This window comes from Labeo rohita, chromosome 3, assembly GCF_022985175.1.
Source record: "Labeo rohita strain BAU-BD-2019 chromosome 3, IGBB_LRoh.1.0, whole genome shotgun sequence".
In the NCBI taxonomy this organism is placed as follows: Eukaryota; Metazoa; Chordata; class Actinopteri; order Cypriniformes; family Cyprinidae; genus Labeo; species Labeo rohita.
This window is the reverse complement of record NC_066871.1, coordinates 14,018,217-14,035,623: the sequence shown is the minus strand read 5'-3', so window position 1 is coordinate 14,035,623 and position 17,407 is coordinate 14,018,217. Positions and strand designations below refer to the sequence as shown.

At 37.1% G+C, this 17,407-nt stretch overlaps 1 protein-coding gene across 1 annotated transcript; it reads right to left on the bottom strand.

Annotated features, from left to right (window-relative positions):
* Positions 1-2,071: 2,071 nt before the first annotated feature.
* ppl (periplakin) lies at positions 2,072-17,162 on the bottom strand. Its single transcript, XM_051105999.1, is given in 23 exon segments — positions 2,072-5,147; positions 5,236-5,328; positions 5,423-5,539; positions 5,631-5,714; positions 5,806-5,956; positions 6,317-6,510; positions 6,608-6,746; positions 6,837-7,015; positions 7,929-8,003; positions 8,005-8,087; positions 8,735-8,832; positions 8,912-9,063; positions 9,382-9,528; positions 9,617-9,739; positions 9,829-9,924; positions 11,615-11,722; positions 11,935-12,096; positions 12,196-12,237; positions 12,318-12,437; positions 12,530-12,650; positions 12,797-12,951; positions 14,414-14,513; positions 16,899-17,162. Coding segments are annotated over 23 exon segments (5,262 nt in total). The 5' UTR covers positions 16,952-17,162; the 3' UTR covers positions 2,072-2,477.
* Positions 17,163-17,407: the final 245 nt, after the last annotated feature.

The window sequence follows — 17,407 nt, the reverse complement described above, 5'->3', positions numbered from 1 at the left end:
TATTTTAAAATGCAATTTATTCCTGTGATTTCAAAGCTGAATTTTCATCATCATTACTCCAGTCTTCAGTGTCACATGATCCTTCAGGAATCATTACAATATGCTGATTTGCTTTTCAAGAAACATTTTTTTAACTATTATGATCAATATTTAAAACAGTTAAGTGCATGCATTTTTTCAGGATTCTTTGATGGATAAAAAGTTCCAAATATCAGCATTTATCTGAAATAAAAAGCTTTTGTAACATTATACACTATACCATTTAGAAGCTTGGAGTCAGTGTAATTTATTATTATTATTAGTACTATTATTATTATTATTGGAAAAAAAGTATAGAAATTAATACTTTTATTAGCAAGGATGCTTTAATTAAATTGATCAAAAGTGATGATAAAAACATTTATAATGTTTCAGATAAATGCTGTTCATCTGAACTTTCTGTTTATTCAAAGAAACCTGAAAGAGTTTTACTCAGCTGTTTTCAACATAATAATAATAATAATAATAATAATAAATGTTTTTGAGCAGCAAATCAGACTATTAGAATGATTTCTGAAGGATCATGTGACTGGAGTAATGATGCTAAAAATTCAGCTTTGAAATCACAGGAATAAAAACATTTTAAAATATATTCAAATAGAAAACAGTTATTTTAAAGAGTAAAGATATTTCAAAATTGTGCTGTTTTTGCTGTACTCTGAATCAAATAAATGCAGGCTTGGTGAGCAGAAGAGACTTCTTTAAAAGACATTAAAAATCGTACTGTTCAAAAACCATTTACTGGTAGTGTATATAGTCACTGCATAAACATGATTTATGTGGATTTTTCAAAACACACACACACACACGTTTGTTTTTGTGAATTGTGGGGACTTTCCATAGACTTCTATAGTTTTTATACTGACCAAACGATATTGTCTATCCCCCAACCCAACCCTAACCCTAACCCTAGCCCTCACAGAAAACATGTTTGCATTGTTACACTTTCAGATAAACATCATTTACTATTTTTAATCATTTTTTAACATTGTGGGGACCCACAATGTCAAAAATTTCAGGTTTTACTATCCTTGTGGGGACATTTGGTCCCCACAATGTAGCAAAAACAAGTACACACACACACACACACACACAACGTTTTCTTCCCCTCAATTTTCAAGTGAGACATGATGTGTGGTGAAAAGTTATTAAAATAAAAATCTATTTTAATATTAAAATAAAATATTAAATATTAAAATGATAATAAAAGTCATTTTAATATTAAAAAGAACTGAAATAACTATTTGTAATTTCGTATGCCACTAAGCAGAATACATAATTTAAGGGGTTAGCTCACCCAAAAATGAAAATTCTGTCAGTTTTTGTTTTCTTTGCGCACATAAAGTGTTCCCATAGCTTCGTAAAATTAAAGTTGAACCACTTATGTCGCATCGACTACTTTTCGATCATCTTAGTACTTTTCTGAGCCTTGAACGTGGTACCCTTGCTGTCTATGGGAGGGTCAGAGACCTTTTGGATTTCATCAAAAATATCTTAATTTGTGTTCCGAAGATAAACAAATGTCTTGCAGGTATGGAACAGCATGAGAGTGAGTAATTAATGACAGAATTTTCATTTTTGGGTGAACTAATAGTTAACCCTTTAAGATGTGATGGAAACGACATTGACCATGTCAGCATTTGCTAAAGCTCATGTGAAATGATAAAATTGCAACTGTGGTCTGAATGTTTATTTGTAATCTTACGTAACTGCAGTTTAACAACTGCCTAGATTTTTTATATCTAAAATTTTCAATAAATTCGTGCAAAACAAGGTTCAAAATGTATTTTTTACTCTTTAAAACTGCAATTATAATTTAATAATTTAAAAACTGAATCTATTTTAAGTAATCAAAACAGTTCAGTCTTTTATTTATTTATTTAGTTTATTTATTTGTGTGTGTGTGTTGTTTGGGAACCATTGAAACCATACATGAAAGACACCTAAATGTTTTGTTAACTAAAAAGTGAATGTAAAGACAGTTTAAGCTTTTACTACTTCATGATAAAGATGAAGGAAAAGACCACAGTACTCAGATGCATCCACATTTCATTTTTTCAATCTCAAATCAGACATGAAAGTAGAATAATCTGACACAAGTAACAAGTGCATAAAGAGAGACAGATAGGGTCGTAACTTTATCATTTAAGGCACACACTTTATATGCATATATTAGATCAGATAACCGTAAAACTGAACTAGATTTCAGTAAAACATTCTCCAAGTGTCTCGTCTGCTAATCTTCAGTGAAGATTCATAGGTATAGTGATAGAAACTTTAACCCAAATTCAACACCATAACCAAAGGAACACCATCTTGCATTAATATAAGAATGCATTTAAAAATAAATACATACTGTATTTGAAAGTGAATATAAAAAGAGATTTCAACAGCAATTTGGGAACACAGAATACAACATTTTATGTCGTTTTTCTCATTTATTTGCCTCTGCCTGACAGCATGACCCCGAACTCCTGGATGCTTATCTCTTTGTTCTGATACTGTTGCACCTGACGGTTTGTGATGTTTCCAGCCCTCAGAGCATCTTCGATGGAAAACTTCTTGCCCGACTTTCTGTCATGAAGGACGGAGGACTCGCCATTCGGACCCTTGACTGTGATCTCCTCCCAGTCGCATTCTTGACTCTGAAGGTTGACGAACATTTTCCAGTCGATCAGGCCGAGCTTGTAGGCCTCCTCGGGCCTCATCTCCTTTCCGGTGTCTGGATCGATGACGACAATGGAGCGGCGGAGGTGGCTTTCTCGCTGCTCCCTCTTCACTCTCATTGCAGACAGACTCTTCTGGAGCTTTTCAATCTCTTCGTCTTTCTCCATTCGGATGCGCCTCAGCTCAGAGAGTTCTCTCTGCAAGGAATCCAAACGAATTTCCAGATTCCTGCTGCTCTCCACCGAAGAGGTCTCAGTGATGTGTCTGGTTTCTTTTGTCGTGATCTCGATCTCGGCTTGAAGCTTCCTTACTTCGTTCTGTAGGCGCTGGTTCTCCTGCTGTAACCTGTTGCTTTCATCGCGAATGTAGTCGAGCTCTTTGGACGATTTTGTGTTGGTGAACTCCATCTCCGAAAGCTTTGAGTTTATGGTGATAATCTCTTGGTCCAGCTCACGACGTCGTTTTTCCTCCTCTTCAAGGCTTTTCTTTAGCCTGATAATGTCCATCTCAGCTTCTGGGTCTCGTTCGATTTGAACTTTTTCGGTTCGCACAACCTTTTCACGCACTTCGGTCCTCTCGAGAATTTCCTGCTGTTGCAACAAGGCGTTATACTCCTTCTCCAGGAGCATACGCTTGTGCCTCTCCTCTTCAACCTGAAGACGTAGGATGGAGTGCTCTTTCTCTTGCTGAGGGTCCTGCTGGAGTACGACCTTCTGCTTTACTGTCACCTTTTCTCGGTTTTCCTTGTCCCTGATCTCTAGCTCATTAAGCCGCACTCTCAGCCTCTGAATTTCAAGCTCAGCTTCTCTGCGGACTCTGCGTTCACGTTCTAGCTCCTCGAGCTGAATGTCCAAGTCGGTCTTTTGATGCTGCAACCTGATCAGCTCTTCTTTCAAGATCTCTTTCTGTCTCTGCTCGTTGTTGATATTTTGAGTGAAGGTCTCACATTCAGACTTCAAGACTGGATCCTGCTCCATCTTCACTACTTCTTGCTGGACAAACTTCTCCCTCACCTGTGACAAGTCGATCTTCTTAATTCGGATCCTTTCTTCATTGGAGGCCCTTTCGTTTTCCAGGTCCAAGCGCTTCCTCTGTTCCTCAGCCAGTTTCCGCTTGAGACTCTCAATCTCCTCCCTGGTTTTGGGGTCTTCTCTGTATTGCAGGACCTCGTTTACAACCTCCTTGGTCTGAATCTGAGGCTTGGTGTCTTTCCATCTTTGAATTTCGTCTTTGAGTTGGAGGATCTCCATCTCGAACCTCTCGGTTTGGTGAGTTTTGTCCACAATTTCGTTCCTGAGTTTCTCCAGTTCCCTTTCGGTTTCTGGGTCAATCTTGTATTTGATGACCTCTTTGATGATCTCTTTGTATTCAATTTGCGGGCCTCTGTTTCTTAGCATTGTCAGTTCATCCTGGAGGGTCTTCAGCTGGAGCTCTGAATCTCTGCATCTCCTCTGCTGCTCCACCAGGTCAAGTCGAAGATTCGCCACCTCCGCTTCCGCCTTGGGATCAGGACGGACAATCTCACGGACTTTCTCCTGAATGATGACCTTCGACTTCTCTTCCTCCAGACTGGTAATCTTGCGCTGAATGTCGGTTTTCTCTCTCAGCAAAGAGCTGCGCTTGGTTTTTTCATCTTCGTACTGTCTTCTCAGGTTCTCTACCTCTCTCTCCAAGGCGATATCCTTCTCAACTTTCAGTACTTCTTTGATGGAGATCTTTTCCTCAGCCATTGCCTTTTCCTTTTCAAGACGCTTTAGCTTCTCCTGCAGGAAGCGAAGCTCGTCTTCGAGTTCATTTCGGCTGTCCAACTCTTTTTGCTTCCTCTCAAGCAATAGTCTGTACTCGCTCTCAAGTTGAGGATCGTTTTGAACCTTAATGACTTCCTCCTCCCTGATGATTTCCTGCTCCCTGCTCTTCTCCTCCGCAAGAATCGTCACTTGCTTTTGAATCTGAATGATTTCATTCTCTCGGACCATCTTCAGCCTCTTGACCTCTTCTAGCTCTTCTCTCAGTCTCCTGAGCTCTTCCTCCTGTCCCCGGTCCCTCTCAATGCGGAGCACCTCTTTGACTGTATACTGCTGAGCTCCTTCTTTCATTTCGGTCTCAATCCCACGCAGCTTTACTTGGAGGGTGTCCAATTCGCTCTCGAGGACACGAGTGGTCCTGCTTTCTTCCATGAGCTTCTGCTGAACCCGGTGATACTCTTCATCAAGTAGAGGGTCGTGCACCTTCTTGATGAGCTCTTTCTTGACGATTGTATCCTGCGGTTTCTGGCCCTCCAGTAAATAGATGTCACTCTGGACACTCTGAATTTCTCTTTCCAGTTGGTCTCTGCGCTGAATTTCTTCCTGAAGCTGTTTTCTGATTCTCCAGGGCTCTTCTCCTGGGGCTGATGATCTCACCGTCTGGACATTGTGCTGGATCACTGTAACTTCTGGTTGCTGTAAAGAATTGCAAAAATACTGAATGTGTTAAAAAGCAATGCTATAGATATTTTTATGCATGTTAATGTATGTTAATGTGTTTTACCTGGTTAAGAAGGCTTTGAACAAACTCTAGGTTCTGCAGTCTCTGCTTGTTCACAGCATTCACTTCAGTGAATTTGGAGTCGATTGCAGATTCCTTTAAAACACAGCAATTGTTTAAACTTTACTAGTGAGAAAAATGTTTAAATGTATTAATTACTTGATCCAGCAACCTGTTTCAAAATATTCACCTCTCTCTTCACTTTCATGGCAGGAGATTCAAGTCTGCTCCTTTTGTATGTCTGAGGCACCAAGCCGTCTTCAAGGTCAAGGATGGATTTAAACCGCTCCGCTTCATTTTCATAGTCCTGAAAGCCACGACACAAAGGGGTTCACATGGCTTTGCATAAACATGATAGTAGGACAATGCTCTAGAAGTCATGCCTGTGATTTTTGTACCTTGACTGCTTGCTGATAAAGCTGTGCATTTCTAGACACATTGTTCAGGTCTGATTCCTTTCTGGCGATGTCAGAGAGCAGATTCTGTACATTTCAAACACAGTTTTGGTAAATAAATGTAATTTGTAATAGTATAATGCAATTATCGTAATGACAGAACCTGCTCAAGTCTTACTCTTTGATTTTTCAGTTTGTCGTCAATCTGTCTGATGTCATCAGTTTCACGTGGCTCATAGTTTGGGATTCGAGAAAGCCAGCTATTGAGGTTGTCATAGTCATTGTGGTAGTTGGCGTAGGCGGTTTTGGCTCTTTGTAGACATTGAGATCTGTACAATGAAAACATTAGAAATAATTAAAGACTTATTTTCTGATTAGACTCACTTTCTGTAGGACTTATGCTATGGAAATAATGTATTTATATAAAATAAACATGGCAGCACTTTACTCCAAGGTTCAGTTCATAAACATTACTTTCATTGTTGTAATAAATGCTGTTCTTGACACAATGCATTAACTAATATTAACAAATTCAACCTTAGGAAGTGAAACCATAAACATTAATAGTAAAACCAGTCCTATTATGTAAAAGTAATAATATAATCACAGCACACAGTAAACTAATTGAGACTAATCTGTGGAATTAAATTAGTACATTTCCATTCAAAATAAATTTAGTATGAACTCACCTTGCATCAACCTGTCTGTTCAGGTTGTCAAAGCGCTTGGTGAGTTTCTGAACATCGGCCTCTTGCCGCTCAATATCAGGGCAATGTTCTTGCACTTTGTTGGCCATGTTGCTGCAGCTGGCCTTGGCATCTCTCAGGTTCTGCTCAGTCTCTGTGATAGCAGACCTTTTGCTCCTCAGCTCAGATGCAATGTCCTAGAGACAGGAATTCAAGACATGAGTGCATAGTGAATCTTGGAAAAAATGATCAAGAGGAAAAAAAAAAAAAAGTGGCATGGATTGCTAAACTTACCGCCAGCTCACGCTGGGTCTTATCCAGTGCGGCGGGGTCAGATGGGGCCACCTCCTCTCTTGCCAGTTTGTTTTCATAGGTGGACAGCAGAGATTTGCCATTCTGCAGAGAATTCTCCAGGCGATAGGAGTTCTGCAGTCTACAAAAGTGCAGTTTTTAGGCTTACAATTCAAGCTCTCAATTAACATGACATTCTTGACTTCAATTGTAAAACAGGAAGTATACTTACTTGTCATCAGTACACTTCAACAGCAAATCAACTTTATTGTATTTTTTGTTAGTGTCATCCACCTTGGAGTAGAGCTGTGGTGCACTTGCACATTTGGGAGAGGATCTGAGGAAATTCTCAGCCTCCTGTACTTTTGCAGACTTTTCTGGCTCTATCTTACGAACAGCAGAAGCAATGTCCTGTGAAGAAAATACTGGTTTAAGCCATGAAGTCAAAACTTCTTTTGTTTCTAAAATACAGGATCAAAAGTAATGCTTTTGTGTTTAAAGGGAAAGTTCACCCAAAAAAATTCTAAAATTAATTTCTCACTCTCATGTCGTTCCAAACCTGTAAGAGCTTTGTTCATCTTCATACCACAAATTAAGATATTTTTGACAAAATCCAAAAGCTTTCTGACCCTCCATAGACGGCAACAAAACGGACATGTTCAAGGCCCAGAAAGGTCATAAGAACATCATTAAAATAGTCTTGTGAACATGCGTTGAAGACTGACACGGAAGAGAAAAAAAATTGTTTTCTTTGCACACAAAAAGATCTCGTAGCTTAATAAAATTACAGTTGAACCACTGATGTCACATGGACTATTTTAACGATGTCCTAGCTCTCAGATTTCATCAAAAATATCTTTATTTGTGTCCCAATGATGAATGAAGGTCTTACGTTTTTGGAAAGACATGAGGATGAGTAATTAATGACGGTGTTTTCATTTTTGGGTGAACAATCCCTTTAAATTTCAGATTCTCATTCACTTTCAAACATTTAAATCTACTGTTTTGTTGACAGATTTATGACAATTATTTAGACAATTTATGTGCAGTTTCTTAATTATAACCTTTTATCGGGTCTGAACATGCTAAGACTTTCTAATGCACATAAGAATCCACCTAACGTTTTAATACTTCTAAAAAGGGTGTTACAAAAAACTGAGAACCACTGTACTAATGTGACTGCTCAGATTTAATTTAATAAACATTATTAGAATTAAATTCACTAAAAAAAAAAAATTCTTTATTCAGACTCGTAACACTTTGATGCATTATGTCCACTATGAAATACATACTTAAAAAACAAAAAAAACACCAGACTTTGTACCTTAATGTCCTGTAGCCTGTCAGCGCTGTCTTGCACAGGACGTGTCTGCTCCAGTGGGGGGGCGCACACGAGAGTAAATGGCCTTCTCCTGCTTATCCAGATCACCGACCACTTTATCCAGTCCTGCCATCAGCTGGCGGCACTGCTGCTCTTGTTTATCTGAGGTTTGAGAAGTGAATGAATTGAGTATTTTACTCTCTTTAGGAGAGTAATCTAAGTTGATTACACTACCAGTCAAAAGTTTTTGAACAGTAAGATTTTTAATGCTTTTAAAGTCTCTTCTACTCACCGAGACTGCATTTATTTGATCCAAAGTACAGCAAAAATTATTATTATTATTATGTTGAAAACAGCTGAGTAGAATTTTTTCAGGTTTCTTTGATGAATAGAAAGTTCAGAAGAACAGAATTTATCTGAGACAGAAATCTTTTGTAACATTATAAATGTCTTTATCGTCACTTTTGATCAATTTAAAGCATCCTTGCTAAATAAAATTATTAATTTCTATAATTAATGCTTTATTAATACTTAATACTCCAAAAAAAATTATACTGACTCTAGGCTTTTGAATGGTATAGTGTATAACGTTACGAAAGCTTTTTATTTCAGATAAATGCTGATCTTTGGATCTTTCTATTCATAATAATAATAATCAGAAATGTTTCACAATGTTGTATTTTGGATCAAATAAATGCAGGCTTGCGGAGCAGAAGAGACTTCTTTAAAAAACATTTAAAATCTTACTGTTCAAAAACGTTTGACTGGTAGCGTATAACATAAAAGACTTGTATAACATAAATCTTGACCTCCTGTACTCTCCTTCTTCAGCTCTGCCAGTCGTGCCTGTAGTCCAGATTTGCTGCTGGCTACTTTTTGTTTGATGCCTTTGTGCTGGTTTATTAGACTGCAAAGATGTTTTCATATTAGACACGTTTGTAAGCGTATACATTAAAAATTACATATACATATAAAGGAATACCCACCTATCAGCAACAGCCACAGCCTCAGGGTCGGTCGGTGGGATTGTGAAGCACACTCCTGGAACGCTCATGGTGCGGCCATTGCCGTCCTTCACGTCCCATTTGGGCCCATTGTTCCTGAGCAGGGTGTAGCGCTCCCCTCGCAAAATTGAGCCCTGTGTCATACAAAATAAGCGAAGTTAGCTCTGTCTCTACTTGATATTGCAGCTAAAAGGCGCAAGCTCTCGAAATAAATGTGAAATCCGTACAAAATCCCCTGCACACGTCTCCAGAGGTTTATACGAGATGAATCGTTTAGGTGAAGGCCGTCTTAAGGATTTAAATACATTAGATGGGGGAATCCAAAACGCGAGCAGAGACAGAGTGTAACGTTTTCCTGCGCTTACTCATGATAATAGCTGATGTTTCACTGACTGGTATTAGTGGAGCTCTAAGCCGTATGCATAGAGTGAGCGAGAGCTCAAACTCCGTACCTCATTAGCCTCGTATTCACACAGAGCCTCGATAGGGAGCAGTTTCTGAGGAGTCTCCCTGCGGTACTTCAGAGGGAGCACCTGCAGGCTGCGCTTCTGAAGAGCTTTCAGCCGCTCGTCGTAATGGTCCATGGCCTTTGCCTGATCCTGTAAACACAGACACAGACTGTATGAAGACACCTTTTAATTCAGTAAAAATGTAGCAATAGGTGTCAAAGTAGAACAACGTATTTACATTCAGGTCAGCAATCAGGCCCTCCATCTGGTACATGTCTTTAAACTCAGGGTTGTACTTCTGGCTGATCTCAGTTTCCAGGCGTTTCAACAAGTCGCTGGTGTCTCTTGCATCCTTGTGGAACTGGAAAAATAAAAAGAATGCAACTGAGCAAGACTGACAGCAAACGTGAGGAAGTACAGAATAGGAAATGATGCAAAATGCAAACTGACTTTGTGATAATCATCCATGTTCTTGAGGTGGTTCTCCTCACAGATGAGCAGGTTGAGGTATTCCTTCCAGTCTGCATGTACGGCATCCATGTGTGCCTAAAAACAAGATTTATTTAAGAATAAGCATATACATCAATGCCACTGTGACACTAAATGTAGGCATCATTTTATAATTTATAAAGAAAGGGGTATTTTGAGAATTCCTTGGTTGACCCATCACTGATTATATTCAATTTGAAATGTCTTTTTTTATTACTTATGTGCATTGGAGTCATATTTTTAGTTTATTTTAGGTTTATTTACATTCATTTATAATGTGAGATAGCCAGATGGTGTTTTGTCTTTATACTTTATTATTACGCTGTTTTTTCTTTATTTAATTTTTCTACATGCCACAAGTTAAAATTCTGCAAGATTTCCCCAAACACCCCAATTAACAAAACCCCAACTTATAACATACAATAAGACAGTAAAAGAAAATATCCAGCAATAAATTAACATAATAATATATTAAAACACAACTGCATTTAAGAATAAATAATTCAATAAATAATAACATAAAATAGCAGAAAGTCTACAGAGTCAGACAGTACATTATCTGAAAGTGACACCATACGTTATTAAATGTTTTTAATAAGCCTGTGTTTGAGAATCTAACTAAAAAAACTTTAATCCACATATCAATTATGGTGGTTGTTTTAAAGTATGAATCAAATTATTGTGCTTCAAACAGATGATATATACACTACCAGTCAAAAGTTTCTGAAGAGTAAGATTTTGTGATTTTTTTTTTTTTAATTTAAGTCTCTTCTGCTCATCAAGACTGCATTTATTTGATCCATGGTTCAGCATTTACAGTAAAATTTTGAAATATTTTTACTTTTTAAAATAACTGTTTTCTATTCAAATGTATTTCAAAATATAATTTATTCCTGTAATTTCAAAGCTTAATTTTAAGCATCATTACTCCAGGCACATGATCCTTCATAAATCATTCTAATATTCTGATTTGCTGCTCAAAAACATTTATTGTTATTATTATTATGTTGAAAACAGCTGAGTAAAAAGTTTCTTTGATGAATAGATAATTCAGAAGAACAGCATTTATCTGAAACAGAAATGTTTGTAACATTACAAATGTTTTTTATCACCACTTTAGCATCCTTGCTAAATAAAAGTATTAATTTCTATAATTTCTTCCCCCCCAAATAATTATACAGACTCCAAACTTCTGAATGGTATAGATGTGTATTTTTACAAAAGCTTTTTATTTCAGATAAATGCTGATATTTGGATCTTTCTATTTATCAAAGAATGCTGAAAAAATGTACTTGACTCTTTTAAATATCAATAAGAATAAGAATGTTTCTTGAACAACAAATCAGCGTATTAGAACGATTTCTGAAGGATCATGTGACACTGAAGACTGGAGTAATAATGATGAAAATTCAGCTTCGAAATCACAAGAATAAATTACATTTTAAAACATATTCAAATAGAAAACAGTTATTTTAAATAGTAAAAATATTTCACAATATTACTGCTTTTGCTGTATTTTGGATCAAATAAATGCAGAAAAGGCTTCTTTAAAAAACATTAAAAATCTTACTGTTCAAAAACTTTTGACTGGTGATGAACGTCATATGTTGTTTTGGTGTTTATAGTATTACCGCATACAATGCATTACAGTTATGCACTGTAAAAAGACATCCCATAATGCCTGAAACAGGTTCAGTGTATTTTAACCAGTTTTTGACAAAAAAAAAAAAAAAAATTGTAATATTACCCCAATGACATTTTTCCCCGGATGGTTCTGCTCGATAAGTTCCTCTCCATCTTCATTCAGCTGGGTGATGGTTTTCTCCTTCGACTCCAGACACTTGCTGATGAAGTTCTGATGAAGTACAAAGCAGCATGTTAAAATATACTGGTGTTGCATTTCAGTACTATATAATCATATAATTTGTAGGCGGTTTGAATTATGAAAGCATACTTAAAATCTAACACCTCAATACAAGCTATAATCCGCAGTCTTATTACCATCTAGAATTACGTCTCATTTATGTATTACCTATCATTAAGAAGCTGCTCATTTCTAAGCCTTACCTCGTACTGCCTCTTTCGGGCAGGGTAGTCCAGGTTGTTGTCGCTCCAGTCATATGCGATTCGCTCCTCAGCTTGCTGTTCCATCCAGTAGAGCTCGTTGGTGCAGCGCTGCATGTAGTCCCTCAGACTGAGCAGGTTCTTCTGACGCGCTGCGGAGCTCGCCTGAGACAGACATGATCAAATGAGACTTGCCACTTGACAACTATTACAACTTCAGTGCATATCTAGGTTGAAAATTGAAAGCAGAAAATGAAGTCTCACCAGTAGTTTGCTGTACTTCGCCTGCTGGCCATCCACACTGTCCTGTTATGCAAGTAAAGTCACAGATGTTATTCGCACGTCAACTATTCTTCGTTTACTTCAAACAGTCGGTTAAAACGTACCCGGTCTCCAGTGACGTATGGAGCCAGTGCCTCGACTTCACTGTGGAAAATATTGTGCTCCTCAACTTCATTCTCAATGGTGAGCAGATCTTGTCCGTATCCTTTGTTGTTCACATTTGCCTGCATCACAACACATTCGAATATGAATCATTTGCATTTGAAACCATATATATTATAAGAAGAAAAAAAGAGATGTTTGTTTAGATACACACCAGTTTCTCATCAATTATCTTTCCCCAGTTGACAGTGGGAACATGCTCCGATCGGGTGATGTGGTAAATGCGGTCATGTTCCTCGCGGAGCTTCATCACACGCACTCGCAGCTGTTTCATACTTTTCAATTGAGGAGAAAAAATAATGAGTCATCCACAATCCCAGCAAAATTCACAGCAGAAGCATTCACAGCATATAATGAGACGCTATTGGATACTTCAGCTGAAAGGTGGCTATACAGATAGAGTTATGATGTTTGTACTCACTCCTTCTCAATCATCTCAGCTTGAGGGTGCTTCAAGCGAGAGGCTTGGGCTGCATCTTCATCCAGGCTATTTAGCAGTTCCAGGGAGTTCAGGATCCTCTTGTTGGTGTCCTCCTGGTACAGGGGCTGCTTGCCTTCATTGATCTTCTTGATATCCTAGAAAACACAAGAGAAACACAATTAAGGATAGTTATGTATCAGTAGTTAAAGAGATGGTTCATTCACAAACTGTTCCAAACTTGTATGACTCATTTTATTTAATAATTTACTAGAAATAATTTAATTTAATAATTTAAATAAGTTTTTTTGTTCATGTAGAGACAAAAACAGTTGAAATATTATTTAAAATAACTTCTTTTGTCTTCCACAGAAGAAATAAAAAAAAAGTCATACAGGTTCATAATTGCACAAGGGTGAGTAAATATGACATTTTTGGATTTTTTTGGGCGCTTTGTCACTTTAATGTTCTTCCCATTATCATTCGCCACAAATTAAAACTATTAAGATAGTTTTAATTATAGACAAATATTAGACAAACAATTTAAACCATTTTTTAAACAATTAAAAAAAAAACTCAATTAGAAAAGTTGGTTTAAGCTACATAGAAATATTTAGAAAAAGAAATAATTAATAATAATTATAATCAAATATACACTACCAGTCAAAAGATTTTTTATGATTTTAAAGAAGTCTCTTCTGCTCACCAAGCCTGCATTTACTTGATCCAAAATACAGCAAAAGCTGTAATTATGTGAAATATTTGTACTATTTAAAATAACTGCTTTCTATTTTAAAATATTTTAAAATGTAATTTATTCCTGTGATCAAAGCTACATTTTCAGCATCATTATTCCAGTCTTCAGTGTTACATGATCCTTCAGAAAATATTGTAATATGCTGATTTGCTGTTCAAGAAACTATTATTATTATTATCAATATTTTAAACAGCTGAGATTTTTTTCAGGATTCTTTGAAGAGTAAAAAGATCCAAATATCAGCATTTATCTGAAATAAAAAGCTTTCTTTTGGGAAAGAAATGATAGAAATTAATACTTCTATTTAGCAAGGATGCTTTAAATTGAAAAATTCTACTCAGCTGTTTTCAACATAATAATAATAATAATATTAAATGTTTTTGAACAGCAAATCAGAATATTAGAATGACTTCTAAAGGATCATGTAACTGGAGTAATGATGCTAAAAAAATCAGCTTTTAAATCACAGGAATAAATTACATTTTAAAATATATTCAAATAGAAAACAGTTATTTTAAATAGTAAAAATATTTCACATTTTTACTGCAGGCTTGGTGAGCAGAAGAGACTTCTTTAAAACAAACATTAAAAATCATCTATTTGAAAACTGGTACTGTTATAAGATTAAACCATAACAAAATAAAAAAAACTGAAAAAAAATTAAAAGCTAATTCAAAATACTATACTGGTATATAAATAATACCAAAATAACACTGCATACACTTTCCGCTATTTTACCCCAAATAACCCTGAACTGGCGTCTTTGATGGGGCATTAACATGCTTAATGTTGGGAAAAAAGGAAAAGTGACTAACTCTCTGGCTTTGATTCATAATCCACAGACACAGTTGTTTTGTACATACCCTGTTGAGATTCTGTTCTGTCTCAATGATGTTCTTCTCCACTTTGTCTGCATTCTTCTGCAACTTGTCGATAAGGGATGTCAAATCAGTTTCAGTGGGCCTGAGGTGAAATAAGAGGAAGTTTTTCTTTGTGGAAGCAGTTATATACAGAGCCACATATACACATTTCACTCTGCATTTTCCCAAAATACTGCTGCAGATGTAGTAGGTTTGTTATGCTGTATCTCTGGATCTAGGACAGAACATCTCACTTCACTTCTCTGTCATGTCGAGATGCTCTGAAAATAAATAGCGGACTTGAAACACTTTCATTCCACATCATCTGGCACAGACTTCAGATCTGTTAGGAGAACCACGGTGCTACCAAAAAAAAAAACTAAGTTGGTCTCTCCGATGAAACTGTTCAACATTTCAGCAGCCTGACATAGTTTTTAAGTGCATTCTGTGAATTTCAGAGAAATGCCATTTGACAGTGCGCGGTAGACATGACTAAACTTGATCAGAAATGAATTACACATCTTGGGTCGTATTTGCCTCGAGGACAAAGCATGTTGTTATAACCTCCAACAGTAAGAATCATTAATAATGAGGTTAGTGCATGTTAATGGCAGTTATAAATACCTCACACTGACTTAAATGATAATGCCCTGTCAGAAAACACAAAACAGTTTAATCTTAATTTAAAGTTTTGTTTCACTGTAGAACTGAGTTATGAGTGAGATATGTAAATGACACTGATAATTACAACAATAAGGTGTTTTAATAAGGGTGCCAGAAACTCAAACAGGTCTAACAAGTTTGACTAATGTGTCACTATGCATGCAAGAATGATTAAAAAGACTTTCTATGTCGTCCGATCTGAATTCAACGGCATGTGAAAGCAATCAAAATAAGTGGGAAAACACAGCCGCACTGAGGTTGTGTAACCAATGTTGTTGTAACTTATTTAATCAAAAACAACTATTTAAGCAGCAAGACATACACAAACAACCCTGCCTATTTATACATGTAAAACTGACAGATTTACATAACAGACGACGGGACAAGCAGCAACATTTGACACGCTGCCTAAAGAAAATGATTTAATCTGATTAGTTTGAGATGAAGTTCTGGGTGTGGCAAGCAATTATTTGATGCTCACTTCCCTTCCCTAGAGACGTTCCCAAATCCAAAATATACAAATGCTTAAACATAAAACAATAAATGTAGTGGTGCGTGTGCAATGAACAAGCCTAAGGTTTTGTCCTTTTTAGCTCACTGCAAACAAACTGCCCATATCTCAGTATGCCATGGCTTGTTTCTGTCAAAAGCAGACAGACAAGTTACAAAACTTGGCACATTTGACACAGAGTGACCCACTGTCAAACCCACAGGCAAACAACACCCAAAGACGACCTAAACAGAAAACTATGCGTTTAGAAAAAACTCTTTTTTTGGTACATCTTGAACCAATAAAATAATTTTGACTCAAAGTGAAACTCTACTCCTAGATTAAAATCCTTCACAGTTGCAGTGAACGACCCTGCAATATTAGCGTCCGATATTGAATCCTGCTGGAACGAAGCTTGAGGCCAGACTCATCCCCCCGATCCATTAGAAGTTTATGCTTGTTTGAACTTGAACTTGTCACTGCGATTACACTTCTGTCCTTAACCAATGAGCTGTCTTGTAACATCCCCCACACGTCTTGACTCAAGCCTGTTCTGATTCATGTGTAACTTGAGAACCATATACAATAAGAACAATGAACTGCTGATTACTGTAAATTAAAAACACACATAATAAATGATAAAAAAAATATTACATTTCAACTACCACTGCACATTGTTATGTGCACTTTACGGTCACGTCACTCCAGAATAATTAGTAATCACTTTGCTATTTGACAAAATACTTTACTCAGACCTGTCATTCTCACCTTGGACTGTCTTACCTGCACTCCTCAAATGGAGTGTGTCAGAACTAAAATATCTATCTGAAGGTTATCTAGTTTTTTATCACAAAGAGATGAAGGTCCAGATACAGTCTGAATCTGTTTACATTCAGTGTAATCTTTCTACACACTCTCCCTCACTATAAACATGTTTCTTAAGTAAACTACCCTTGAAACCAGATTAAATTTGAATATTTGTGCCACTACCACAAGAAGTTTTTAAATGTGAACTGAGACCAACCCAGAGTTGCAGAGAAACCACACAAGCCAGGCAATATGTAGGATATCTCTGAGAAAAGTTATCCAACCTGTTACAGCGCCACACCCTTACTACAGTAAATTTAAGTCAAGCAAGCATAAACCCGATTTAGCAGAAAGACAGATTTTAAAATACGGGTTTGCTTGTGCAACGCGACTAGTGGTTACTACACTCACTCCAAACGACAATGAAACGCAAAGCAGGTAAAGCGTAGTGACTCCGGATCGACGCGATTAAAACACCTCAGCACAACAAAAACAATGCAGATTAAAATGTATCCGCTCGCCACCGACCTTTTATCATTGATGGCCACGCTGTTCTTTCCGGTCTTTTTTCTGCTGAACATGATGACAGCTGCGGAGTTTCTCCAACACCCGTCTGCTTCGATGGCACGGTTAGTATTCCCACTCTGCTGGTGTCTTGTCTGTGGTTCAACTACCTGACGCGTCTTTCAGGGCAGGTACACCTCTCATACAACGCCCACAATAAACGCAACAGCCACTACCCTCCCGAGAACACGAGCTCTCGCTGTCCGACAAGGTTAGCCGTGCTTTTTAACATCAAGCCCATTTAAAAGTACGGGCTGGTGTCCGCCCCTTTCTCAGAGATATACCTGCAGCCTATCGAAACAGAGGCGTCGTCCCTTTTTCTTGTGTGTACAGTTTCGTGGGATTGATTCAACAGGCTGTACAGTCTACAGAGCAAACTTTTACTCAGCAGTGAGCTGTTTCATTCAGGAAAGTAAACAACAACAGCAGCAGTGGCGTTTTTATTGTGCTTATTTGTATGTAATGACATTTTC